Below are 26805 nucleotides of genomic sequence, written 5' to 3' on the forward strand. Positions count from 1 at the left end.
CATCGCGCTATGATATGATCGGTTATAATTGAATGCAATTGGTTCATGTGATAAATCCGGCCTCGCCTCGTGTTTTTGGGCGAGCTCTCGGCCTGAATGAAGAACATTATGGAGATATTATAAAGTAAGTAAACCACTATCCTGCTTAGGTATCACTGTTTTGAGTAACGTCAAAATGAAACATGAAATATAAAAACGTCATGACTCATGACTGTGTATTATCAGAGCGTGATGATATGAAAAGATGTATCTTCAGGATTTTATGATCACGCCCCGAAATAGGCTGATTACTAAAAAGAATCAAGAACAACGGAATCGGATATAAATAGAAATAATATAAATAAATAAAATAAAATAAACAAACGGAGTGTCTCAGGGGCCTGTACCATGAAGCTGGATTAGGTGGCTAGCCAGCTATGTTTCAGCTTAGTTTCCGCCAACCCTGGGTTTTAGGTACTATGAAAGTAGCTCGGCTTTAATCAGTGTTCGTTGCCATGGTATCTTACGCTGCATGGCTAACCTGCTCCGGGGCAGGTTATGTTCTGGATTAGAGATCTCAAACTGAAGGTGAACCAATCAGATGTGAGAGAAGTGACACATGTCTGACACAAAGTCACTCCAGTTTAACTTGCTCCAAATTAAAGGTCACTTATGCTTAAAAAAAAAAAAAAATAGAAGTCTGGCTTTAATGTTAATAACATCATTTTATGATTTATATAATTATTGTGATTCGTATTATTATTTATCTCTTACACACAAACAATTTTAGTTTAACAGTTATTATAAATTATTTTAAATAAATATTAATGTATACAGATCATGTGATATAAATAAGCTGTAGTATCAAAAGATTGAACTATTTTAAAAATTACAAATCTGAACTTAAATGTTCAAGTCTCTATCACCATATATTTTCAAATTTATAGACTAAGTTAACAAGTTCCACTTGTGACTACACTGATGAAGCAAGATCATTTATTTTATTAGTCCTCCTTTATTTTTCATATGACATTTAAATTTGTCATATTCTTCAATCTCTTAACCTTTAGCAAAACCTTTAACCTTTAGTTTTGATTCTCGCTGGGTCTCTTGCGAGAAGTAAATCAAACTTGCTTTGTGTTTCAAGGCTCGTGATTGGCTGTTCGCCAGTGATGTCACACATTCATGTGCACGCGCTCCACAAACTCAGGATCAAAGCCTGATTTGAAAAAGAAAGTTAATGAACAGCATTATGGTACCAACAAAGCCGGATTTGAGAGGCTTGTTTTTGTCAACTCAAAACGAATCCTGTAACTCTGAATTTGTTCAGCTACCATCATGGTACAGGCCCCAGGTCGCCTTGTTGGGAGATTTACACTAACTCCACCCACCAAGTGTGATTACAAAGCAGACCAGTTCCACTGGCATAGTAGTACTCGGGGTATACCTGTTGAATTTGATTTTGACGCGATCGACTAGGGTTCGAATCCAGGTTTTGCTGAACCTTTTTCTTCTCTACTTTTTCAAATCAGATATCACGTCGTTGTTATTATTTCTTACTATACTACAATACATAGGTGCAGATAATTGCCACTGTTTTTCCAATATGTATAAATAGCAGAAAATTATGAGAGAAAAAAAACCTTGTATTAAGACGATTTAAACGGCGCATGTGAGGTTGGCTATGTGCACGTCAGAGTGCATTTGAAGCAGATATGTACGCGCATGCGTGCAGTATGGTGAAGCTGAGCGAGAGCTTGCAGTTAATGGGTGTGTGAACGAAGGCTGGAGTTAGTCTTTACCGGACACCAATGGAGAAAAGGTGAGTTTCATTATTGTGTTTTAGTGTATGTGTGCATTACTGCGTATTCTGAGGCAAATCGTTATAGATAAGATACATCCAGTCTTGCAGAGGCGTGCATATAGCGAGCATTTCTTATACAAATAAAATGATTTTTTTTTTTTTAAAAAAGTAGCTTAAGTACAATGAAGATAATTGATGCAGCTGTGCGTCCACATTTAGGAAAACACACATCATCGAGTCTCTTTGTGGCTTGTGTATACATTTTGATAAGTTTATTTATGCTGTTTGAAATTATTATTATTATTATTATGAAAAAAGACGCATGAATATAAACAGTGATCTCAGTGATCCCTTCTGTGCATGAGTTCAGGTGTTCTGTTGTAATTGGTCTCATATGGATATAAATGTTTGCTACATGTCTGTTGTGTATTGTGGCTTGCAGGCCTCTTTCATACCTAGAGGGTTGCTTAAATTAATTAAGCACAATTAACTGTGAATGTGTAATTTTGTCATATTGGTGGGTCATTCCCCGAAATTGGTCCCAAATAATTAACTCATAAATATTACATAAAAAAGTAACTTTAATTAAATTAGGCCTGTTGCAATAATCAATATATTGATGCACAAATGTACATTATCTAAAAAAAATTTGGTGATGCAATATATTGCCCATTATTTACATATTTACAAAAAAAAATAAATTTCACTTTTTTTTTTTGTTTGTTTTTGTTTTTTTTTGCATTCCACTTGTGCCTGTCTCTTTTGCAGCTTATCATACATAATGTGGTGTAGTAGGTGCATCTACAAAAAAAAAAAAAGTTTAATCTGCAGATAAGGCCTTGTTTAGGGATTTGTGCCTTTGTGCATCTGGACATCTGACAGCTAAACAGGGAGTGTGTTTTTCAGCAATACTGTGGACCCTTCATTTACAGAAAAATCTAGGTCAGGGAAAAATCTGTAGATGCAAATATTTGTGATTTTTTTTTTTTTTTTCTTTCTTTTTTTGTACTTTTTTTTTATGTTTATTTATTATTTATTCAAGTTTAAGATATCTAATATTTTGATACTTAATTTCCATGATCTAAATGTTCTTATTTAGAATTAAAAGTTGTCCCTGAAAGTGTGTTGGCCCTGCTATTATAATTATTATGTAAGGTTTTTGGCCTGTCCCTCACTGTGATTTTTTTTTTTTTCTTTTTTAGCAGGAATTTTCATTTGCAAAATGAAAGAAAAATTATCCTAAAATAATATATGTTTATTTTTTTAAATAGTCTAATTGTTTTTTGGCACAAGTATGCTTTTTTTTTAATAAGATATAAATCATTTTATTGGTTTCCCCTGAATTCATGTCAGCACTGTTACCCTCATCAGAAAACCCATGTAAAATAATGTACAATCAAGTGACATCATTTCTAGGAGGTTACATCATCTCTCAACCAGGATTCCAACACTTGAAATATAAGCATATTTCTCTCATTCCTCAATAATGTTCTATCTCTTATCTATGAGGCTTGACTGTATGTCTCATCATTATTTATTTACATTACTCCTCGTTATTTCTTACATTCAATATACTCAGTATCTACAAGTAAAATCCCCTCAGTCAAAGTGTACAATATGTGCTTTTGTGAACTTCATTTTAAATAAGCAGATAGCTGTTAAAGGTCACCTTGTGTGTATTATTGGGCTAATGCTTATATCGTTCAGTGGCATATGAGCATGAGTTACATTTTAGTTAGTATTATTGGTACTGTTACTATTACTATTGTTGCTAAAGACCAGATAGGATGATCGGTCTCAATATATATATTTTTTTTTCCATAACTCATTGTCAATATGCATCCATGCAAATTAAATTATTAACAAGAGCAGCAAAGTGACTGCAGACCTATGTCCTGTTATCCCTGTTAATTAATTTGGTCAGTCTGGTGAATATATATATATATGAGAGATCATCGTATCTGGTCTATATTATATTATATTATATTATATTATATTATATTATATTATAAATAGCTTTCTAGGTTTTTCCTATTTAACTTAAACTGTATTTTATTTTGGACAAAGACCTTTTTTAATATCTCTCTTGGAGCAAAAAAAAATAAAAAATCTTATTTGACGTGTTCACCACCCTACACAATTAGGATGTTCTTTGTCATCTGAATGACAAATATAAAAATATATATTATTTGAAAGAAATTAAAAAATACATAAATTTAAAACAATTTCAGTGAAAAGAGGGACTAAAGTGCTGCTCGTATGTATGTGAAAACTATCACACAGTTCTAATTAAACTATAGTATCTAGTAACACTTAGTAACAGGGTTTGACAAAAATCCAAAAACATGAGGTAGAAATATAGTCATAAAATAATAAATTACATGGATGAGTAATAAATTCATGCCTGAGATGGCACAATACAAATTCTTGTCATTTTAAGGTGTCTTCATTTCATGGATATTTAAACAATTTTAATAAAAGGGGTCATATGAAGCTTTTTTTAAAGATCATTATTTTGAGTATTTGGTGTAACAGAATATGTTGACATGATTTAATGTTAAAAAAACACATAATTTTGGACTATGCCCCGCCTCTCTCAAATACATCGTTTTCCCTCCTTCCACCAAGAGCAGTCTGCTCTGATTGGTAAACTGACCCAGTGCATTGTGACTGGAAACCACAGCTTTTCTTTGCATGAACATTTGGGCGGCATTACACAAATATTTCCATATCCCCACACTTTTTTGATATGTGGGGACATGTTTAAATGAGGCATTTTAGGGGGGCTTCACTTTGATGATTAATATCCCTTTGAATTTTAGTCTATGCCACTTGACAGATCTTCTTTACGCACCAAGAGCTTGTAACACTCCAAATAAAACAACCCAAAAACTTTAATCGCATCATGTGACCCCTTTAAACTTACTTTATTTTTTTATTTTTTCCAAGTGGAAAAAGCACCAATTTCATGGAATGACCCTGGTAACTCTTGCACAGATCATGTTTTCATTTGTGTGAAGCATTTTGGTAAACTGAAAGTTCTGTCTGTAGCTAATGGGGTCTGAACTGGAGATGGGAAAATGTCCACCACAGAATGCTGGAAATTCAACCCAAGTGCAGAATACTCCCCCTAACACTCACACCTTGAGAAGTGTGAACACCCAAACGGTTGGCTTGTTTAACTCTCCCTCAAATGCCTGCTGCTTCTGTTGGTGTTGCTGCTGCAGCTGTTCTTGGTAAGAAACCTCTTTAAATGTTTTACATGAAATAGAACATGGTTTCTCAATAGGCTGCCTGGCTTACTAAGTCATAACATTAGCATATTAGCTCAGCATATACCCCCCCCCACCCCCCTGTTTAGGCTTTTTGTTTTTGTTATTGTTGTTTATTGCCTCTATAACAGGCAAATTGACCTCAAACATAAATGTCTGTAGCCGTTTGAAATAAGAAACAACCACTGCATTTTAATCAAAATCTGAACAAAGAAGCTATGCATTTGTAGCATGAGCAGTTATTTTTTATTTTAATTAGCATGTATAATATAAAAATTTAAAGCAAAATGGCGTGACTGTAGATTTGTGAAATTATGCTGCTGTACATAGATAAAAAAAAATACTTTTTGTACTTGCGTACAATAAATATCACATACTTTAAGACTCTTACTCAAGTAATATCCTAATTGGTGACTTCAACTTCTACCAAAGTAATTTTCTGGTAAGATATCTGTACTTATACTTGAATATGACTTTCAGATACTTTATAGACCACTGCTTGACAGCAAACATACTGCTGTCCTTTTTCCACTAATGCACCATCTAGTCAACAAATGAACAAATGATCTCGAATGTTGTCGTGTATATGTGAAATTTTTAAAAACACAAGGGCAAAACTTTTCAATCTTTGACTACACCATTGTCATGTAAACCTAGCCTTAGCACTCCAGCAAAGACCCCAAAAAACTATTGGCATGGAGCAGATTTTGCCAATAGCTGATAGTTCCTTCAATCTAGTGTTGGTGCCGATTAATCTGCAAAATTTGTCAACCTCTATTAAGAAACATGAGTGCATCATACATTGGACAGTATTATCAAGCCTAGGATCATTGAATATGTAAGTTTTACTTTGCCGTGAACATAGCCCAACAAGAAACCAATGAAAAAAACAAACAAACAAATAAATATATAATAACAGTGAAGCTCAAGATAGATAGGAAGCTCAAGGGACTTCTAGTAAGGCGGATCCACAGACCTCCTTTGTGGCAGGCCAGGCAGGTTAGATACTATAATTCCTGAAGTAAAGAAGCACGCTTTCAACAGGACTATATAGTCTGGAATAAAACACATGTGGTGTGTTGCATGTAGCTATCTGAACAATCTCAGAGTTTCAAAGTAGTCTGAAAATTTTGTCTCTAAAATTATTTGACTGTAAGCTGCTTTCATTTGAAGCGAGCGATGGAGGAGTGGCTATATTGAATCAGATATATGTTACTTTGCTTACAGCTGATTAGTCCAATTTGGGTTTGTGATCTCTAACCCAGAATAAAACTTGCTCTGGAGCAAGGTAGCGGTGTTCTGTAATTTACTATGGTGACAACCCACTCAAAACCAACCCTTTTTGATACCAGAAACTCCTCAGAATTTGCTCAAACTAAACGCAAACGTACCTGGATGAAAAAAAAAATACGAAACATGCTTTGTGCAACATGTCTCTGCTCTCTTCTGCATTGAACTAGTTTTCCACTGAGCTAGCTTTTGGATTTATAACCTCTGAGGACAATTTAAGGGATAGTTCACCCAAAAATGAAAATTCCTTTATTTACTTACCCTCAAGTTGTCACAAACCCTCAGATTGTTTTGCAGTGCATTTTGGGTGAAATTGTTCTGATGTTTTTTTTGTTTTTTTTTTACCACTGTTGTGAGATTTTCTCATGAGAGTAAACGTGTGCTAGGAAACTTCATTAAGGCCAATTAGAATGAGCTTAGAAGTGCTCATCTATTATCCTTCTCCTGAGACTTTCAAGTGTCACACAGTGGATGTTCATGCGTCACAAAAAAAAACATGTTTTTATAGTGTGTGTGTGTGTATGTAGTCTTACAGCACGCTCTGCTAAGGAGGAAGGAATTCTGACGACAAATTTCGAAAAAGAAGAGGACGTTGATACCAACCAAATGTAAGTTGTATTATAAATGTAATATTTTAAATTACATGATATTGCAAAGAGGTTTAACTTTTATGAACTTTCCTCTTAGGAATTTTGAATGGGGTCATTTTTTTAATGTTTCTTGAATGTTACTTAAAGCTGCGGTAGGGAACTTTTGACGCTCTAGCGGTTAATAAACAGAACTGCTTGCGCCTTGCGGAAGAACATCGTAGCTGGAACTACTTCTCTCTGTTTATGTCTATGAAGAATCACAAAGGTACTGGGTTACTCCACCGCGGTATCCCCGAAGCAATCTAAAATTGTCAGAATATAAACACTTATTATAGGTGCACCCTAGTGATTCAGGACAAGCCAAAAACACGGTTTGGAAAATTGATTCATGGTGTACTCACTTATTATATACATTTTTCTACATTTTGAACACACACAAAGTTATGGACCGCAGCTCTGATTGGTTATTTTTTACCGGGAGCGATGGAGTTTCTGCAAATGGCAATAGGACCACTGGGAGGAGCCAGAGGAGCTTGATTTTTTTCGCAGATTATCTGTCTCATATTCTACTGTCAGGACATAATGACAGGTTTAATAAATATGTAAAAAATATTTTTTTTTACAAAAGTTCCCTACAGCACCTTTAAATATAAAAAAAATATATTTATTTTTTCAAGCCACATTCTTTCTAGTCATTGGAATTTAAATTTTCTCCAGTGACTGGAGTCTCTTGAATTAATTTACCAAAATGTTGTTTCAGACACCTTCACTAATTTGTTCAGTGACCACAATACAAACACAGTAAAAAACGTTGGGTTGTTTTTTTAACCCAACTGTTGGGTTACACATATTGGGTCAATGTGTTGGGTTATCTCTAAATTTGTTGGGTCATTTTTTTTCTCGTCGTTGAGTTATTTTTAGTTATAACCCAGCTGTTGGGTTAAATATGTTTCCCGCTTCACTCCGGTTCAAATTTTAACAGTCCAGTCAGAGACTCAGCGTGGACATCAGCGGCAGCCTGCATTATTATGAAAAGTAAGTAACTGTTAATATAATCGTATGATGTATATAACTGTTATAACATTAAGTAATGTGTTTAAAACGTTAATTATTATTTTTTTATACGTTAAAAAAAGTTTGTATTCCCATAAGTCTGTTTGTTTGCCCCATAGAATCAAATCGATTGTAAATGAATGCCATTCCTGTTTGTTCACCAGGATTAATACATTAAAAGATTAGCTGCAAAACTTTTTAGACAAGTATTACTTGCAGTTAATAAAAATGTCTGGTGAAATGTGAAAGTTTGACAAAATCATTAGAATTAATCTGAGCTCACACACAGTCATGCGACAGACAACAGACTCCGTGAGAATCGTTTGAATGAACCTGCAATTTTCTGTAATAAAAGTTCAAAACCCAGACGAAAGAAAAGCGCGCAGTCGTGAGGCAGTCTGCTCTTTCAGCGGAAATTTATACCAGTGCCCCAAATTTACATAACGTTACTCCTACAACCAACCTTTAAGAGGGAGCGTAAAACAGAAGTCATATTCGTCTTAGTGCACCAGCACTAATTACCTGTGGTAAAAGTGTTATGGTTCATTCATATTGAATTTTGTCATGCATCTATTAGAATAGCCTATTATTACAGAAATTTCTGTTATGAAGCTAGATTCATTGACATGTTTTTAAATGTGTTGTACTAAATGTGTTTATACTTGTGTTTTAGACAATGGACTTTTTCGTGAAGGAAAAATTGCAACAATAGAATTTCTGCCTGTTAACTGAAACATTTCAAGGTAAAGTAACCTATTTAAATTAATGATACATAAGTTTTCAATTTTACTTAGACCTATGACTTTCCAAAAATTATGAAAAAGGACAAATGAAGTGAAATAAGTTTATTGCCGCATTCCGTCCAACAAAGCTTCCTTTCATTTACAGTGTACTTTTGTTCCTCCCTACAAGTCCATATCTGTTAAAGGGTAAATTGTGGTAAAATTTACTCACATTATAAGACACGTTTTACAATACAAATCGTTCCAAGAAGATATTTAAAAAAAAAAAAAAAAAATTATGACAATGTAAAATTTGGGTGAATTAACACTTTAACCAATTTAAATTCACTATAACTTTTAACTCATTTAAATTCACTCATTTGTAAAGTGAGTGTATCAATGAAATATCATCACAATGCATGTTAACTGAACCTTTTTTTATTCTTTTAAGGTTGGCACTAATTAGTGCTGTACTTGAATCACGAGACAAGCCAGAATCCACACGTCCTGGTGCTTGGTGACAAGGAAAACTCCTCCCAAGTTTTTATTATTTTAAACGAGGAGGCGATGGAAAAGGAGATGATATTACAAGGAGTCGATCTGTGTTTCAAACATTTCTTTGAAATGTATATTTGAAATGCAGTATAGTTTTTATTATTATTACTTGATTTTATGATTATTTTTTTGTTTTATTATGTTATGTTCATTTTATTTGAAAGTCGTCATATTTGGCAAGTATGGTAACCCATACTCAGAACTGATGCTCTGCATTTAACCCATCCAAGTGCACAAACACACACAGCAGTGAGAAGTGAACACACCGTGAACACACCCCCAGAGCAGTGGGCAGCCATATTCAGCACCTGGGGAGCAACTGTGACTTGCTCAAGGGCACTTCAGTCATGAGTATTGAGGGTGAAAAGAGCACTGTTCATTCATTCCCTCCACCTACAACTCCTCCAGCACCGAGACTCAAACCTGCGACATTCGGGTTACAAGTCCAACTCTCTAATCATTAGGCCATAGCTGTGAACTGTATTTGCACATTTGTGTGTTTTGATATGAATATGAATTGACACATTTGTACATCTTGAAAATGTCAGTTGTATTTTTACACATTCTTGTACATTTTAAATAAAATATTTCAAAATATATTTGTAAATGTGTTATTTGCATATTAAAATTAAATCTGTAATTCACAACAAAGTAGTTTAAAAATATGGTTGTATTAAGTTTTTTTTTTTTTTTTTATAAAAAATACTGATATTAATTAATATAAATAATTAACTCAACTGTAACTTTTAAATAACCCATAGATGGGAAGGTGCTATACCAACCCATAGTTGGGTCACAGGTTGGGTTATTTTTAACCAAACATTTTATAGTGTGTACTGATGCCTGTAGGTGGAGACAAATGAATGTAATGTAATACATATGATGATCAGTTATTTAATGAACTAATCAATATTACATCACGTCACAACAAAATCAAAACGGGTGACAAATATATACTGTAATACCTTTCTAATAACCAAGAGTGATATTTAAGCTTACATAAATTAAATAAAACACATAACTAAATATGATAAACATAATCTAAAGTGAAAGGGTTTCTCCACCCCAAAATGAACATTTTGTCATTAATCACTTACCCCCATGTTGTTCCAAACCCGTAAAAGATCTGTTTGTCTTCAGACCACAATTTAACACATTCTGGATGAAACCTTGAGGCTTGAGACTGTCTCATAGACCGCCAAGTAAATAACAGTTTCAAGGTCCATAAAAGGTATGCAAAGTCATTGTCAGAATACTCCATCTGCCATCAGATATGTAATCTGGGTTATGTGAAGCAATGGGAACACTTTTTGTACGTAAAGTAAACAAAAATAATGACTTAATTTAATAAGTCCTTCATCAACGATCTCTCCTCTGTGTCACGACTGTGCTGTGTATGCTCTTTTGTGTTATCCACACCACAAGGATGTGCTGTTTCTACATTTATTTAGCTTAGATTTGAAATAAAACAGCATATCCTTGTGGCTGGAATCACTGTTACAATAATGGGTTAACAAGATGGGCGGGGTCAGACAATAGACAGGAGAGAGCACATGGCACAAACAATCACACAACAAGCCATGTGCTTAAAGGGATACTCCACCGTGTTTTCATATTAAACTATGTTTTTCCCTTACCTAAGACGAGTTGATACATACCTCTCTCGTCTCAGTGCGTGCACTCAATCGCTTTGGCGCACGGTTACACTTTGAAAGCACTTAGCTTAGCCCATTCATTCAATGTGGGCCAAGCAGAGAAGCTACCAAACACCTCCACGTTTTCCCTATTTAAATACAGTTACTCGCATAGTGGAACTCGACCTAGGACGGTAACACAAAACAAAACGTTGCGCTTTTCTAAGTGTGTAAAATGGATAACTATATTGTGTGGCGGAATACCATAGCAAGTGCTTGTAAGCACTTCGTCTTGGCGCAGTAATATCTTCACTATAGATAACTATATTGTGTGGCGGAATACCATAGCAAGTGCTTGTAAGCACTTCGTCTTGGCGCAGTAATATCTTCACTAGAGGGAGCGGGGGCCGGTGAGAGGATTTTTCACGAGTGAAGATATTACTGCGCCAAGACGAAGTGCTTACAAGCACTTGCCATGAAAACGTGGAGGTGTTTGGTAGCTTGTCTGCTTGGCCCATATTGAATGAATAGGCTAAGCTAAGTGCTTTCAAAGTGTCACCGCGCGCCAAAGCGATCGAGTGCACGCACTGAGACGAGAGAGGTATGTATCAACTCATCTTAGGTACGGGAAAAACATAGTTTAATATGAAAACACGGTGGAGTATCCCTTTAAACAAAAGACACCGTGTCCTCTGGTGACCATCTAAGCACACAAGCTAAAAAACTGGGACATATACTTGGCTATGAATCTTTGATGGGTTAAGACCAATTTTGTTTAGCTTTGCTAAAATGGTATTTGTCAGTGTCTGCCCATCACTTATTTCAGTAGTGGCTACAGTTAACGGCAACTCCACTGCTTTTTAGGACACATTCTAATTCCTAAACCGAATGACGATTTATATAATTTGCATTTTGTAGGCTCCTTCTACTTTTAAAGGGGGTTATATGAGGCAATTTAAATGTTTCCTTTCTCTTTGGAGTGTTACAAGCTATTGGTGCATAAAGATGATCTGTAAAGTTGCAAAGACCAAAGTCTCAAAACCAAAAAGAGATTCTTTATCAAAGTTAAGACTCTGCCACGCTCCCCTAAAACAGCTCGTTTAAACACGCCCAAATAACCTACGTCACTATGTTGGAAGATTTGCAAAACTGCCCAAATGTTCATGCAAAGAAAGAAGGCGTATGTTTTATTCTCTATGTTGCCGCCAGCACAATTTCAGGGAGAAGCTGTGTGTTTCATTTTGAAAGTGAATCTACTTTGTTTGGCCTTCCAGAAGAGGACGATATCCGCTACGTCATGCCTAGAGCTGGTCGCTGAGGAAATATATCAACTTCGCACTGTGGATGCCAGATCGGCTTTTAACTGTGGACGAAGCAGAGTCCAGCCCTGGGTCGTCACATGTGGTTTTGCACAACGCCAGGCCGCCCCTTCGTCGAATCAGCCGGCGGTTCGTTATAGCCACTGGCTGCTGCTCACTGAAGCCACGGGCCGTTACTCACTCAATCCCCAGGCTGTTTTTCTTTCTAGCTGCTGGCTACCGCTCACTCAAGCCACTGGCCATTCCTCACTCTTTGGAAGGATAGTCTGGCATTTATGACTTCCATGGTATGGAAGTAGGATTACATATGTAAATTATTTGCCACTGATGATTCAAACGAGAGTTTTGAGCAGTGCTGAGTAGCACTTGTTGTTTATCATTTCTCCAATCACAAGTAGACATGGTTTTATATTTGCAAGGCAAGATATGCAATGTGTAAAAAGACAGTATATGTCATTATAATCAGTAATTATGCTCCCACTGGACAACTGCCTAGTTTATAATGGGTTTTATTGTTTTTGTCCTGCCATGCCGGTGTTCTGACAGGGACATGTCATAACTGTGTATGTTGAGGGGTGTAACATTTCCGTCAGACACTTGAAACATTTGGCCAATCACAATGCACTAGATAGCTGACCAATTAGAAGACACCTCGCTTTTCAGAGGGATGAGTAGGGCTGTGCAAAAAATCGAATGTGAATTTCATGCGCATCTCATCAGTAAAGATGCTCCTGTAATTAGAAGTATTTCTCCAGCACGTGCGTTCAGATCAGGGTTGCCAGGTTTTCACAACAAATCCTGCCTAGTTGCTTCTTAGCCCAATCGCGTTTCCGTGAGGTTCCCCAATAAAAATTGCTTCCCGGGGTTAAAATATAATTTTTTTGGAAGGGTTGCCCTGGTAAAATTCGCATTTTAAGGGCTAAATATCACATTATTGGTATTGGGGTTGCTTCAAACCACGGACATGAAAAAAAATCGCAGATTTGCAACACTGGTTCAGGTGGAGCGGCAGTTACTACACAGAGCCGTAGTCTACTGACAACTAACACAAAATAATTTTCAAAATCGACAAAGAATGGCCTGTGATTTTAACATCGATTTTGTGTAGATTGTCAGTGAATTATACCCCTATACAAATAACGTGATATTTAGCCCCTAAAATGCAAATTTTACCAAGGCAACCCTGCTAAAAAAAACTTATATTTTAACCCCAGGAAGCAATTTTTATCTGGGAACCTTCTGGAAGCGCGATTGGACTAGTTTTGGACTAGTTTTGAGAGGCTACAGGGCAGGATTTGTTGTGGCAAACTGGCAACCCTGATCTGAACGCACGTGCTGGAGATATACTTCTAATTACAGGAGCGTCTTTATTGATGAGATGTGCATGAAAATCGCATTTGATTTTTTGCACAGCCCTAGGGATTAGCCATGAACAAATCGACGTGTTTCAGAAGGCGGGGCATAGAGGAGAAAACAATAATGTACAGTATTTTGAAAATAATGTCTTCTTTGAACCTTAAACACATTTCATTACACCAAAAAGACAAAATAATGTTATTTGAAGCAACATCGTATGACCCCTTTAATGTGTAATAGGAGTCATCCAATTCTTTAATGATCACTGCTTCATTTAGTAAAATTGTGAGCTCATTTTAAATATCATGACTGGTAAAAGTGGCATTTAAGTATTTCCACTACATCAGCAGTGAAAAAGTGAATTATTTTTCATTGTATAGTCCAGCAATAAAATAAAAAGGTTTCTGTCTCCCTCCAAAATGTTGTCAGAAGCAACCAATTTTCCCCATAAAAGTAGCCGATTTTCCATAAAGCAAATAAAGTCCATGATGTAGGACAAGAAGTGCCTGTTGTTTTTTTGTTTTTTTACAGTTGGTCTGTTTTTAATCAGAGGTGAGAAGTATTTTCCTCAACTTCCACATTGTGTATGAAAAAAGTTATCTTCAGAAGTTTTGTGTTTGTGAAATCCTCTGTCTGTTTCATTGGCCTTTTTTCAGTTATGGTAGCCAGCATTTACACGGCTCCTGCCAACATTAAAGGGGTCATATTATGTTGCTAAAAATAACATTATTTTGTGTATTTGTTGTAATGAAACTTTTATGCAGTTTAAGGTTCAAAAAACACATTTTCCACACAATTTACATTATTGTTCCGCCCCGCTTTTCTGAAACGCATCATTTTTATCAGTCTGAAAAGCAAGGTGTGCTCTGATTGGCCAGCTATCCAGTGCGTTGTGATAGGCTGAATACCTCAAGCTTGTAACAAATGTTACACCTCTTACCGTACTGTGATGCCGTCTCCCGGTGTTCTAACAAATAATGCTACCTATCCGATCATGCTACCAACACTGTATTTATCCTACTGTAAGGGTAGGTTTAGGGTTGGGGTAGGTCAGTGGTTCTCAATTCCAGTCCTTGCATCCCCCTGCTCTTCACATTTTGTATGTTTCACTTATCATTTCAGAATTTTGTTCTATTTGAATGAAAGTGGCCTGCGAAGTGGAAGTTACAGTGTAAAAGACTCTTAGGATACTACTTATTCATAGGGAGAGCATTACTATAGGATGTCAGTTAAAACACCTTGAGACAACATCCATTTGCAAGTTTTATTTCAGCAATGCCAGTATAAAATTCTTTCCACAGGTGTATAAGACTGGTTTCGGAACTTAAACAAGATTGATAAAGTTAAACAATCAAAAAGGAATTACAAACAAGAATCCCAAACAAACAATAAACTTACATCTGTACTTACATCTGTACACAGCCACAACACCATATGAAAGAGTAGTGAACTGATAGCTGCACTGAAGCAACCCTTCTTAAAGGCTCTTAACTGGAGCCAGAATAGGGTGCAGCTGGCAATAGTTGGTGGAGCTATAATCACTATGTCATGGGTTTTTCAACACACAGGTTATTTCACTATGATTTCAGTTCCAAGCAAATGTAAACAGTATGTTTTATTTAAAGTGCATTTAAGCCTGCAAGCCGTGAATTTAAATTATATTTATTTACAGAGGTATACGTCACAACTGTCCCTGTGTGAAGCTATTGCATGGTGCAAATCTGTGAATGAATGTTGAGAAGTGAGGTAAACTTCAACAGATTTCTTGTGTTCAGGGATTAGGGAGCAATGGACACTATGTAGGGACCATGTCAATTGGAACACAGTTCAAGCACTGAGCTCACTTCTAATGAGCTGATTATCTGAATCTGGTGTGTTAACAAAAAGGGAAATGCAAAATATGCAGAGCTGGGGGGCAAGAGGACTGGAATTTAGAACCGCTGGGGTAGTTGTACATGTTAATAAAGGATTTTGCTTCTGAATTGTGCTACAATAAGTTTTAATGGACGGTAGCAAAATCTTACAGGGCAACATCAATCCGCAGAACACTGGTGCGATGACACAAAACAAATAAAACCCATTACAAACTAAGCATGTGTTGTATCAATTGGGGACATAATTAGGGATTATAATGACTTACACTGTCTTTTTACGCGTTGTTGCATCGCACCACATAAACATAAAACCATGTCTGCATTTGTGATCGGAGAAATGACAAACAACAAGCACTACTCTAAAAACCTTTAAATTTGAAAATGTACTTACAGTCTGTGAGTCAGAACAGCAGGCATTGTAGTCTACCCTCCCAGGATCAGAAAAAAGTCCTCCATAATGTGCACCGCACACATCTGAATATTTGAGTTGAACTGTTCTGGAACAGTGTTGTAAATGCAACTTAACCACAGATTTCTAGATTCCTCTTTTGGAAGTCAAAACAAAGTCAAAAGTCAGGCTGCAGCTGATGTTTGTGGCGCCACATGAAATAGAACAAGCCAAGTGTCTCTGGGTCTGATTCGGGTATATAGCAAGTATAAAGGAGGCAGCATTCCAAACAAGTAAGGTCATTGCTCATGACCATTTGGCGATCACCTGCATACTGGATAGCAGCGTTACTTTTGTGGACTCACCGTTCCAGCACTTTGTATTATCACTTTGGTGGACACCTCTGGGACATTCACATTGATACTTACAATACTTACAACACTCTTAAGGTTTTCTTAAGGACTTTTGTTAATGGTATGGAACTGAAGACTGTGTGCTTTTAACAGCCTAGGATTAGTTCCTTGTGAATATTGTAAATACACATTTAATTTTCAATTGTTGTCTGTCTCATCTTTTTGAACACTCCGGGATCTCACGTATAATCTAACCCTCTTTTAGTTGATGTAAATAGAGTTGAATGTTATAAGTTTAACATTGAGACAGATATTACTACATGGACCTAATTTAATGCTACAAATTAGAGTTTTTTCCCCAACAATTCCCCAAACATCCACTTAAAACATACCAGATTATGTTTGCGAGAATAACCTACTTAATAGAAGAGAAAATGGTACTCTTCTCAGAAAACGTACAATAAATATTATTTTAGATGTTTAATTACTATTTGAAGCATTGGGATTGTTAGACAAGGGTTTAAGGAAATATTTTTGTGAAATCCTTCATTTTCTTTGTAGCTCAAAATTAACAGGTGCGCATTCAGACTCATTTTGCCAGCACAAGATGCGCATATACACACACGCACACGTTTGTTTTTGTGAAAAGTGAGGACACCCCATAGGCATAATGGTTTTTATACTGTACAAACTGTATATTCTATGGCCCTACACCTAACCCTAAGAGGAAACTTTGTGCATTTTTACTTTTCATTTTTAAAAAAAACTAATTCTATATGGTTTCTAAGCGTTTTGAATCTGGGGACATGGGTTATGTCCTCATAAGTCCTCACCCTCTCCTTGTAATACCTGTGTCATACCCATGTCATTATACAAAGCTGTGTCCTGATATGTCACAGAAACATGTGCACACACACACACGGGGACTCTCCATAGGCGGAATGTTTTTTTTTTATACTGTACAAACAGTATTTTTTATCATCCTATACCAACCCTACACCTAAATCTACTCATCACAGGAAATTTTCTGTTATTTCAAATTTTCATTGCACTCCATTCTGTGTGATTTATAAGCTTGTTTACTCATGGGGACTGGAACAATTACCCAGAAGGTTAAAACAAGGCCAAAATGTACTGGTATTACTATTTGTTTTTTTAACCCACACTTAACATGTGTGTGTACCTGGTAGTCAACAGGTACATGTGTGTGTGGGTGTTCCATAGTTTGTTAGGCCCTTGCAGCCTAAATTTTTATGTGTAATACATTTTATGTAGGCTCTCCAAAAATACACCATATATATATATATATATATATGCGCATGTATGTATGTATGTATGGCTTTTTTTTTTTTTACATTTTAGAGAAATCAAATTGTCACACTGAACAGAAAAACCCTAAACCCAACCACATGTTGCCTGCATTTATCTACTACAGTACACATGGATCCATACAGTATAACTAACAGATGACACAGCAATATACATCAAATCAAAACAAATCAAAACATCATCACAAATCAGTGTGGGAAACAATGTGAATGCACGGAAATGTCCGTGCCGGTGCATAAATACAATCTGTGATCAGTGCATCAATATCAATCTTACTCGTATTATTAAATTATTAAAACAATATCATTAATCTTGATTGCAGTCTTCATCCATCAAAACTTTACTAGTGAGAAAAATGTTTTCCAGTCAAAGAAAAACATAGTTTGTATCTCATCTGTCCATACAGCGGTGGGATGTTGACTATCCCTTCAGTCTGTACTTCACACACCACGACTGTGAGGGCTCGCGCTCTTCAGAGACAGTCAAACAATATGACAGAGCTCCTGTTTAAAAGCAAGACACACTGGAATTAATAATTCACTGAAAACACAACGTGAGTCTTTGTTCTCTCTTCAATCTCTGATGTAATCAGCCTGGTTTCCTTATATATTAGTGCTGTTTTGGACGGATTGTTTGAATGCATTTTCTTCCTGGATCATTGGACTGAAAACTTTCCCAGAGTTTAGCGTCTTAAAATGATCTGATCATAAGCAGAGAAGCAATAGTAATTTTGAGTTAAGGATTGTAAAATTAATCACATGCGTTAACGCGTTGCATTAACTTTGACAGGCCTGTATCTATATCACTTGAATGTTGATCTTATTTTGTTCTTCCTGTTTCCTGTCTTCATTTGTTATTATTTGTTTCCACCTGTGTTGTATTAATTGTCTTGTTTGCTCCTTAGATTGCCTGTCTTTTATAAGCCCTCAGTTTCTGTCTATTCTTCATCCTGGATTAATGTTAATTTGAATGTTCAATGTGTGTTGATGTTTATTAAAAACCTTCTTTACTTCTACTCTTCATGCGCAGTTAATACAACCACGACCATGTGACAAAAATATTAGTGCTCTCAGTCAATTTTTTTAAATCTAATTAACTACATGTTTCAATGAATTAATCAAATTAATTGCTAAATAAATGTGGAAGTAGCGACTCTGTTAACGTAGTAGCAAAGCTGATACCATAACTACATTTTTCAGCAGTGTGACAGTAAAAAAAAAAAAGTGTAGCTTTTCCAGTAGCTAACTACTCTTTCCTGCAAGTAGTAGTGTAGTTCAACCAAAAGCTACATACATTGAATTCTGACGAGCCACTCAAGCCTGTAATGCATTATAGTAGGGGAATGTCTTCTGACAAGATCACAAACTAAATTTGTTCATTACCGCCATCGGTTGTGATATAACGCTTCTCAATATTCTGTCCTCCGACAAGAGATCGTCTGATGACTTTGCAAAGGAAGTACAGGAGTGGATATTTCAAATGAATCTGCTGTAATTTGTAATTTTATAATTGGAGGTTAATGATGTCATGACCGGTGATACAAGGATTCACGGAGAGAGAACCAATTGTGAGTACGTCTTTATTAAGGGGTAATCCAAAGAGAATCAACAGTCTAGGCATGAGTCGAAACCAAAACATCAATCCAAACATAAAGCAAACAAGAACACAAGGCAAGGGCACGAACTGACGGACATGAATTAAACAAGGACTCTGTGACACATACTAAGACAGACCGGGTATAAATACACAGGGAGAGACGAACGCTAATGGGAAATTGACAAAGTGTGATGATTTATAATCAGTGACAGCTGGGTGCAATGATTTAGGCAGAGACGTGAGGAATGTGGTTAATGGAGTGACAGACACCAATGAGGAAGGATGACATCTAGTGGATACCCAGGGAACACAACCCAGACAATGTGACAATACCCCCCCTCTACGGAGCGGCTCCCAGACGCTCCATGACAAGACCAAAAACAGAGACCAGGAGGGAGGCGGACAGGAGGAGGCTCAGGGGGAGGGACGGAGGGCCAGAAAAACAGAGAGGAACAGGAACAGGAGTGAACACAAAAACAAAAAGCAAAAACAACAACCAAAACACAGGAGATCAGGAAGGAAGCCCCCCAGGGCGGAGCAGAAGACCACCACAACCGTGTGGTCGGGACGGACGCCCCCCAGGGCGGAGCAGAAGACCACCACAACCATGTGGTCGAGACAGAGGCCCCCCAGGGCGGAGCAGAAGACCACCACAACCGTGTGGTCAGGGCGGAAGCCCCCCAGGGCGGAGCAGAAGACCACCACGTCCTTGTGGTCGAGGCCGGAGTCCCCCAGGGCGGAGCAGAAGACCACCACAACCGTGTGGTCAGGGCGGAGCAGAAGACCACCACAACCGTGTGGTCAGGACGAGAGCCCCCCAGGGCGGAGCAGAAGACCACCACAACCGTGTGGTCGGAACGGGTGCCCCCCAGGGCGGATTAGAAAACCACCACATCCGTGGGGTCAATGCAGAAAGCCCCCAGGGCGGAGCAGAAGACCACCACAACCGAGCGGCCAAACCAACAGGAGGACGAGTCTGGTTGGGCAAGTCTGAAACAAAGAATCTAAACAAGTTAAGGGTAGCCTCCGTGGCCACAACAGGATCCATCGGGTGCTCATAGAGTTCGACTGGGACCTGACGAGGCTCTGGCAACCCTATGGTGTTTAGACTGGATTCCAGAAGATAAATGCTGACTTGACTCTGCTCCTGAAGATCCTTGGTGGTCTGACTCTGCTCATGAAGATCATTGGTGACTTGCATTTGTTCATGGAGATCATTGGTGACTTGCATTTGTTCATGAAGATCATTGGTGACTTGCATTTGTTCATGAAGATCAATGGGGACTTGCCTTTGTTCTTGAAGATCACCGGTGACTTGACTCTGTCCTTGAAGATCACCGGTGACTTGACTTGACTCTGTAAGGTCAACGGTGACTAGTCCTGACTCTGGAAGGTCAACGGTGACTAGCCCTGACTCTGGAGGGTCAACGGTGACTAGCCCTGACTCTGGAGGGTCATCTGTGACTAGCCCTGACTCTGGAAGGTCATCTGTGACTAGCCCTGACTCTGGAGGGTCACCGGTGATTAGCCCTGAATCTGGAGGGTCCACAAACCCCTGACTCAACTCTGGAGGGTCAATAGGAACCTGACTCGACTCTGGAGAGTTCACTGGAACCTGACTCGACTCTGAAGGGTCAACTGGAACCTGACTCGACTCTTGAGGGTCAACTGGAACCTGACTCAACTCTGGAACCTGACTCCACTCTGGATAGTCAACTGGAACCTGACTCGACTCCGGAGAGTTCACTGGAACCTGACTCGACTCTGGAGGATCAACTGGAACCTGACTCGACTCCGGAGGGTCAGCTGTGGCTGTCATCCTGTGCAGCGGCGCTGGGCAAGCAGCCATCTTGGGCCATGGCTCTGGACAGGCGGCCATCTTGTGCTGTGGTGCTGGGTTGGCGACCATCTTGTGCTGTGGCGCGGGACTGGTGGCCAACTTGGGCATTGGCTCTGGGTTAGCGGCCATCTTGTGCTGTGACGCTGGGCTGGCAGCCATCTTGTGCTGTGGCGCTGGATTGGCGGCCATTTTGGGCCATTACTCTGGACGGGCGACCATCTTAGACAGTGGCTCTGCACCAGCGGCCATCTTGGGCATTGGCGGTGGTTTAGCGGCCATCCTGTGCTGTGGTGCTGGGCTGGTGGCCATCTTGTGCTGTGGCGCTGGATTGGTGGCCATCTTGGGCTGTGGCGCTGGACTGGTGGTCATCCTGGGCAGTGGTGCTGGGTTGACGATCACCTTGTGCTGTGACTCTGGGCTGGCAGACTTCTTGGGCAGTGGCCCTGGACTGCCGGCCATCCAACCGGAAGAGACAGGAGTGGCTGGGGCATCCCACGAAAGCCTATGCTGCAAATAGTACACAAATTCCCAGAACTCAAGTGTGTCTAACTGCGCCATTTCCTCATGAGAAACTGGATCATCTAGCCCACTGTTAAAATAATCTTTAAGGGCTGCGTCATTGTATCCCATGCCCTGGCCAGGGACCAGAACACCTGTGCCAGGGCACCCACCTCATTGCCCTCTTGGCGGAGGGCGGTCAACTTCAGATACTTCGCTCTTCTGTCACGACCGGTGATACAAGGATTCACGGAGACAGAACCAATTGCGAGTACATCTTTATTAAGGGGTAATCCAAAGAGAATAAACAGTCCAGGCATGAGTCGAAACCAAAACATCAATCCAAACATAAAGCAAACAAGAACACAAGGCAAGGGCACAAACTGACGGACATGAATTAAACAAGGACTCCGTGACACATACTAAGACAGACCGGGTATAAATACACAGGGAGAGACGAACGCTAATGGGGAATTGACAGAGTGTGATGATTGATAAGCAGTGACAGCTGGGTGCAATGATTTAGGCAGAGACGTGAGGAATGTGGTTAATGATGTGACAGACAGCGTGGGGAAGGATGACATCTAGTGGATACCCAGGGAACACAACCCAGACACTGTGACAAATGATAGCCTTTTTAAACTGATAAATATTCCTGTTTTATTGCACGCTATATCAAATGTCTATTTTACAATGATGAATCATCATAATATAGCAGTCCCCCCCCATCACAGTTTTGTAATGAACACTGATTGAACAGAAAATAAATTTGCGATGGTGTGCTTATTATTGGCAAAGGATGGTTGTATGGCAAGCGAAAAGGGTCAGATTTACACTATAGATAAATCAACATTTTTGATGGCATTTTAAACAATATTGTCAAATATGCCTTTCCTGATAGCAGATGCTGTAAAGAAAAAAAACAACAACATGTATTTAATTGCATTTTAATGTTTGTAAAAAGCCCTGCTTTTAATGCCATTGGCTTGCCACTGGACGCTGTAAATAAAAAAACATTGTTTTGATAGCACAAAAAGTTTTCCTTGTAGTATAATGAGCAATGCATGCTGATCGTCATAGCCAGTTATACTGAACTATTCTCACACAATCAATGATGAACAAAACCAGACCAGACTACTTAACCACATATTTTTTTTTAGACGAAGAAGTGCCTTTGAATTAATAGGAAGTATTTATGTGTAAAGTAACTTTATTTCTACTAACATTGAAAATAGTCTGATTCCACGTCTTTATCATACTTTAATGTTATTGTTCATTATTTGGAAACCATTTTAGCATACCAACCCCATTGTGTAAATGCCTGTGTCATTTATTGCATAAATACCTTTTATGTACATTTGCTGTTTAACAAATAAATATACAGTGATGCATTGCTGCCACAAACATATAATTTTTTTCTGCTTAATTATATAATAATAATAATAATAACGAGATGTCATTAAAACAACATATTTTCTTGAAATAAGATGTTACATATTAGTTAAAATGATATAATCATCTTGTAAAAATTAAAATGACGGGTTTTTTTTCTCATAAACACATAATAAAATTATGATTTTCCAGTTATAGAAGATGTATAACTCCCCGGGCGCCGCAGCATAAATGGCTGCCCACTGCTCCGGGTGTGTGCTCACAGTGTGTGTGTGTGTGTTCACTGCTCTGTGTGTGTGCATTTCAGATGGGTTAAATGCAGAGCACAAATTCTGAGTATGGGTCACCATACTTGGCTGAATGTCACTTCACTCACTCATATGGTTACATTATGTGAGCAAGCTAATTGACTCTGTGCTGCTTTCACCACAGTCCTGACATAAACTAGCATCTGCATACTGCTGAACTTATAAAAATACACAGTTTTAAATTAATTTTGATATTTTATTGTAGCGCAATGTTTAGTAGGGTTAATCTCCAATCTGTCCACAATATGCTATCCAATAACTGCATTCAAACCAGAGGCTATGACTTGTTTAAGATGATCAGATCAAACCAGTTATTTTTCAATAATACTGACTCTGGTCTTGGAATATTTTTTTATTTGAATGGCTCCAGTTTGATTTAACAACAAATCAAAATACAAACCAAAAAAAAAGTAATAAAGAAAATCATCATTAATATTATTATATTTGAAGAATATGTGAGCTTCCTTGAAATACCACTTTTCAACTCAGTCTTTCTTTACTGTCTGTCTCATCGCAGAAGAAGAGTTCATCTGATGGCCCACACTGCAAGATAGTCACTTCATACTGGCTGTTGCATAGGCTATATTTCTTGCAAATATACATCTCATATAAAACCAAAGAAATTTGGAGAGCATCACAGTTATATATGATATGAGAAAAGGGGGGTATTTCAGAAAGCAGTTTACGTGACATACCTAGCTACATTTAAGACTAAGTAAGTTAATAAACTTTTGGTTCCAAAAATAGAGGTAACTTTTAGGGCAAGTAGCCATAGCAACTTATTCTCTGAATATAACCTGCGTCTGAGTCAAGTCCAGTCAAGTCACCTTTATTTATATAGCACTTTAAACAAAATACATTGCGTCAAAGCAACTGAGCAACATTCATTAGGAAAACAGTGTCAATAATGCAAAATGATAGTTAAAGGCAGTTCATCATTGAATTCAGTGATGTCATCATGTCTGTGCATTTATTTGCAATCAAGTCAACGATATCGCTGTAGATGAAGTGACCCCAACTAAGCAAGCCAGAGGCAACAACGGCAAGGAACCGAAACTCCATCTGTGACAGAATGGAGAAAAAAACCTTGGGAGAATCCAGGCTCAGTTGGGGGGCCAGTTCTCCTCTGACCAGACGAAACTAGTAGTTCATTTCCAGGCTGCAGCAAAGTGGGATTGTGCAGAAGAATCATCTGTTTCCTGTGGTCTTGTTCTGGTGGTCGTCTGAGACAAGGTCTTTACAGGTGATATATATCTGGAGCTCTAGTTGTCCTGGTCTCCGCTGTCTTTCAGGAATGTAGAGGTCCTTTCTAGGTGCTGATCCACCATCTGGTCTAGATACGTACTGGATCCGGGTGACTGCAGTGACCCTCTGATCTGGATACAGACTGGATCTGGTGGCTACGGTGACCTCGGAATAAGAGAGAAACAGACTAATATTAAGCGTAGATGCCATTCTTCTAAAGATGTAGTAAGTACATTGGGTGTTATGGGAAGTGTTCCCGGTTCCGGTTTAACTAATTAATGCAGCCTAAAAATCCTTTAACGGATTTGGACATTAAAAGCATATTAGTATGTTTATGTGTAAGCCAGGTTAAAGAGATGGGTCTTTAATCTAGATTTAAACTGGAAGACTGTGTCTGCCTCCCGAACAATGTTAGGTAGGTTATTTCAGAGTTTAGGTGCCAAATAGGAAAAGGATCTGCCGCCCGCAGTTGATTTTGATATTCTAGGTATTATCAAATTGCCTGAGTTTTGAGAACGTAACGGATGTACTGTAGAGGATTATAATGTAAAAGGAGCTCATTCAAATACTGAGGTGCTAAACCATTCAGGGCTTTATAAGTAATAAGCAATATTTTAAAATCTATACGATGTTTGATAGGGAGCCAGTGCAGTGTTGACAGGACCGGGCTAATATGGTCATACTTCCTGGTTCTAGTAAGAACTCTTGCTGCTGCATTTTGGACTTGCTGTAGTTTGTTTACTAAGCGTGCAGAACAACCACCCAATAAAGCATTACAATAATCTAACCTTAAAATGCATTGATTAACATTTCTGCATTTGACATTGAGAGCATAGGCCGTAATTTAGACATATTTTTAAGATGGAAAAATGCAGTTTTACAAATGCTAGAAAGGTGGCTTTCTAAGGAAAGATTGCGATCATATAGCACACCTAGGTGACAGACGACGAAGAAGTGACAGAGCAACCATCAAGTCTTAGACAGTGTTCTAGGTTATTACATGCAGAGTTTTTAGGTCCTATAATTAACACCTCTGTTTTTTTCAGAATTTAGCAGTAAGAAATTACTCGTCATCCAATTTTTTATATCGACTATGTTTCCATTAGTTTTTCAAATTGGTGTGTTTCACTGGGCCGCATAGAAATATAGAGCTGAGTATCATCAGCATAACAGTGAAAGCTAACACCATGTTTCCTGATAATATCTCCCAAGGGTTACATATAAACATATAAAGTATATATATATACTTTACTATATGTATAAATATATACATATAAAGCACTTGTGATCGATATGATACACCTTCATTCACTAATACAAACTGATTGCGGTCATTGAAGTATGATTTAAACCATGCTAATGCACTTCCATTAATGCCAACAAAGTGTTCAAGTCTATGCAAAAGAATGTTGTGGTCAATTGTGTCAAATGCAGCACTAAGATCCAATAAATCTAATAGAGAGATACAACCACGATCAGATTATAAGAGCAGATAATTTGTAACTCTAAGGAGAGCAATCTCAGTACTATGATACGGTCTGAATCCTGACTGGAGATCCTCACATATACCATTTTTCTCTACGAAGGAATATAATTGTGAGGATACCACCTTTTCTAGTATCTTGGACAGAGAAGGGTGATTCGAGATTGGTTTATAATTAACTAGTTCTTTGGGGTCAAGTTGTGTTTTTTGATGAGAGGCTTAATAACAGACAGTTTAAAGGTTTTGTGGACATATCCTAATGACAATGAGGAATTAATAATAGTCAGAAGAGGATCTATGACTTCTATAGGATCTATAGGGTCTAACATACATGTTGTTGGTTTAGATGATTTAACAAGTTTATACAATTATTCCTCTCCTATAATAGAGAATGAGTGGAACTGTTTCTCAGGGGGTCTATAGTGCACTGTCTGATGCGATACTGTAGCTGACGGCTGAATGGTTGCAATTTTATCTCTAATAGTATCGATTTTAGAAGCAAAGTAGTTCATAAAATCATTACTGCTGTGATGTTGGGAAATGTCAACACTTGTTGAGGCTTTATTTTTCGTTAATTTAGTCACTGTATTGAATAAATACTTGGGGTTATGTTTGTTTTCTTCTAAAAGAGAAGAAAAGTAATCGGATCTAGCAGTTTTTAATGCTTTTCTGTAGGATAGGTTACTTTCCCGCCAATCAATACAAAATACATCTAGTTTGTTTTCCTCCAGCTGCGCTCCATTTTTCGGGCTGCTCTCTTTAGGGTGCGAGTATGATTATTATACCATGGTGTCATATTGGTTTCCTTAAGCGTAAAGGAGCAACTGTATTTAAAATGCTAGAAAAGAGAGTGTCCGTAGTTTCTGTTACATCATCAAGTTGTTCTGTGGTTTTGGATATGCTAAGGAATTTGGATACATCAGGA

The 26805-nt window shown here is 37.9% G+C and overlaps 1 protein-coding gene across 1 annotated transcript in view; it reads left to right on the top strand.

The window, feature by feature from the left end:
• Positions 1-1101: 1101 nt before the first annotated feature.
• The window catches only part of LOC113074279 (regulator of G-protein signaling 20-like), a 96871-nt gene continuing 71167 nt past the window's right edge, over positions 1102-26805 (top strand). The window contains exons 1-3 of the mRNA XM_026247039.1: positions 1102-1801; positions 4835-5019; positions 6873-6953. Coding sequence (XP_026102824.1) covers positions 4838-5019; positions 6873-6953 — 263 coding nt within the window. The 5' untranslated portion in view covers positions 1102-1801; positions 4835-4837. The remainder of the gene's footprint in view (positions 1802-4834; positions 5020-6872; positions 6954-26805) is intronic.

This window comes from Carassius auratus, unplaced genomic scaffold (assembly GCF_003368295.1).
Source record: "Carassius auratus strain Wakin unplaced genomic scaffold, ASM336829v1 scaf_tig00014207, whole genome shotgun sequence".
NCBI lineage: Eukaryota > Metazoa > Chordata > Actinopteri > Cypriniformes > Cyprinidae > Carassius > Carassius auratus.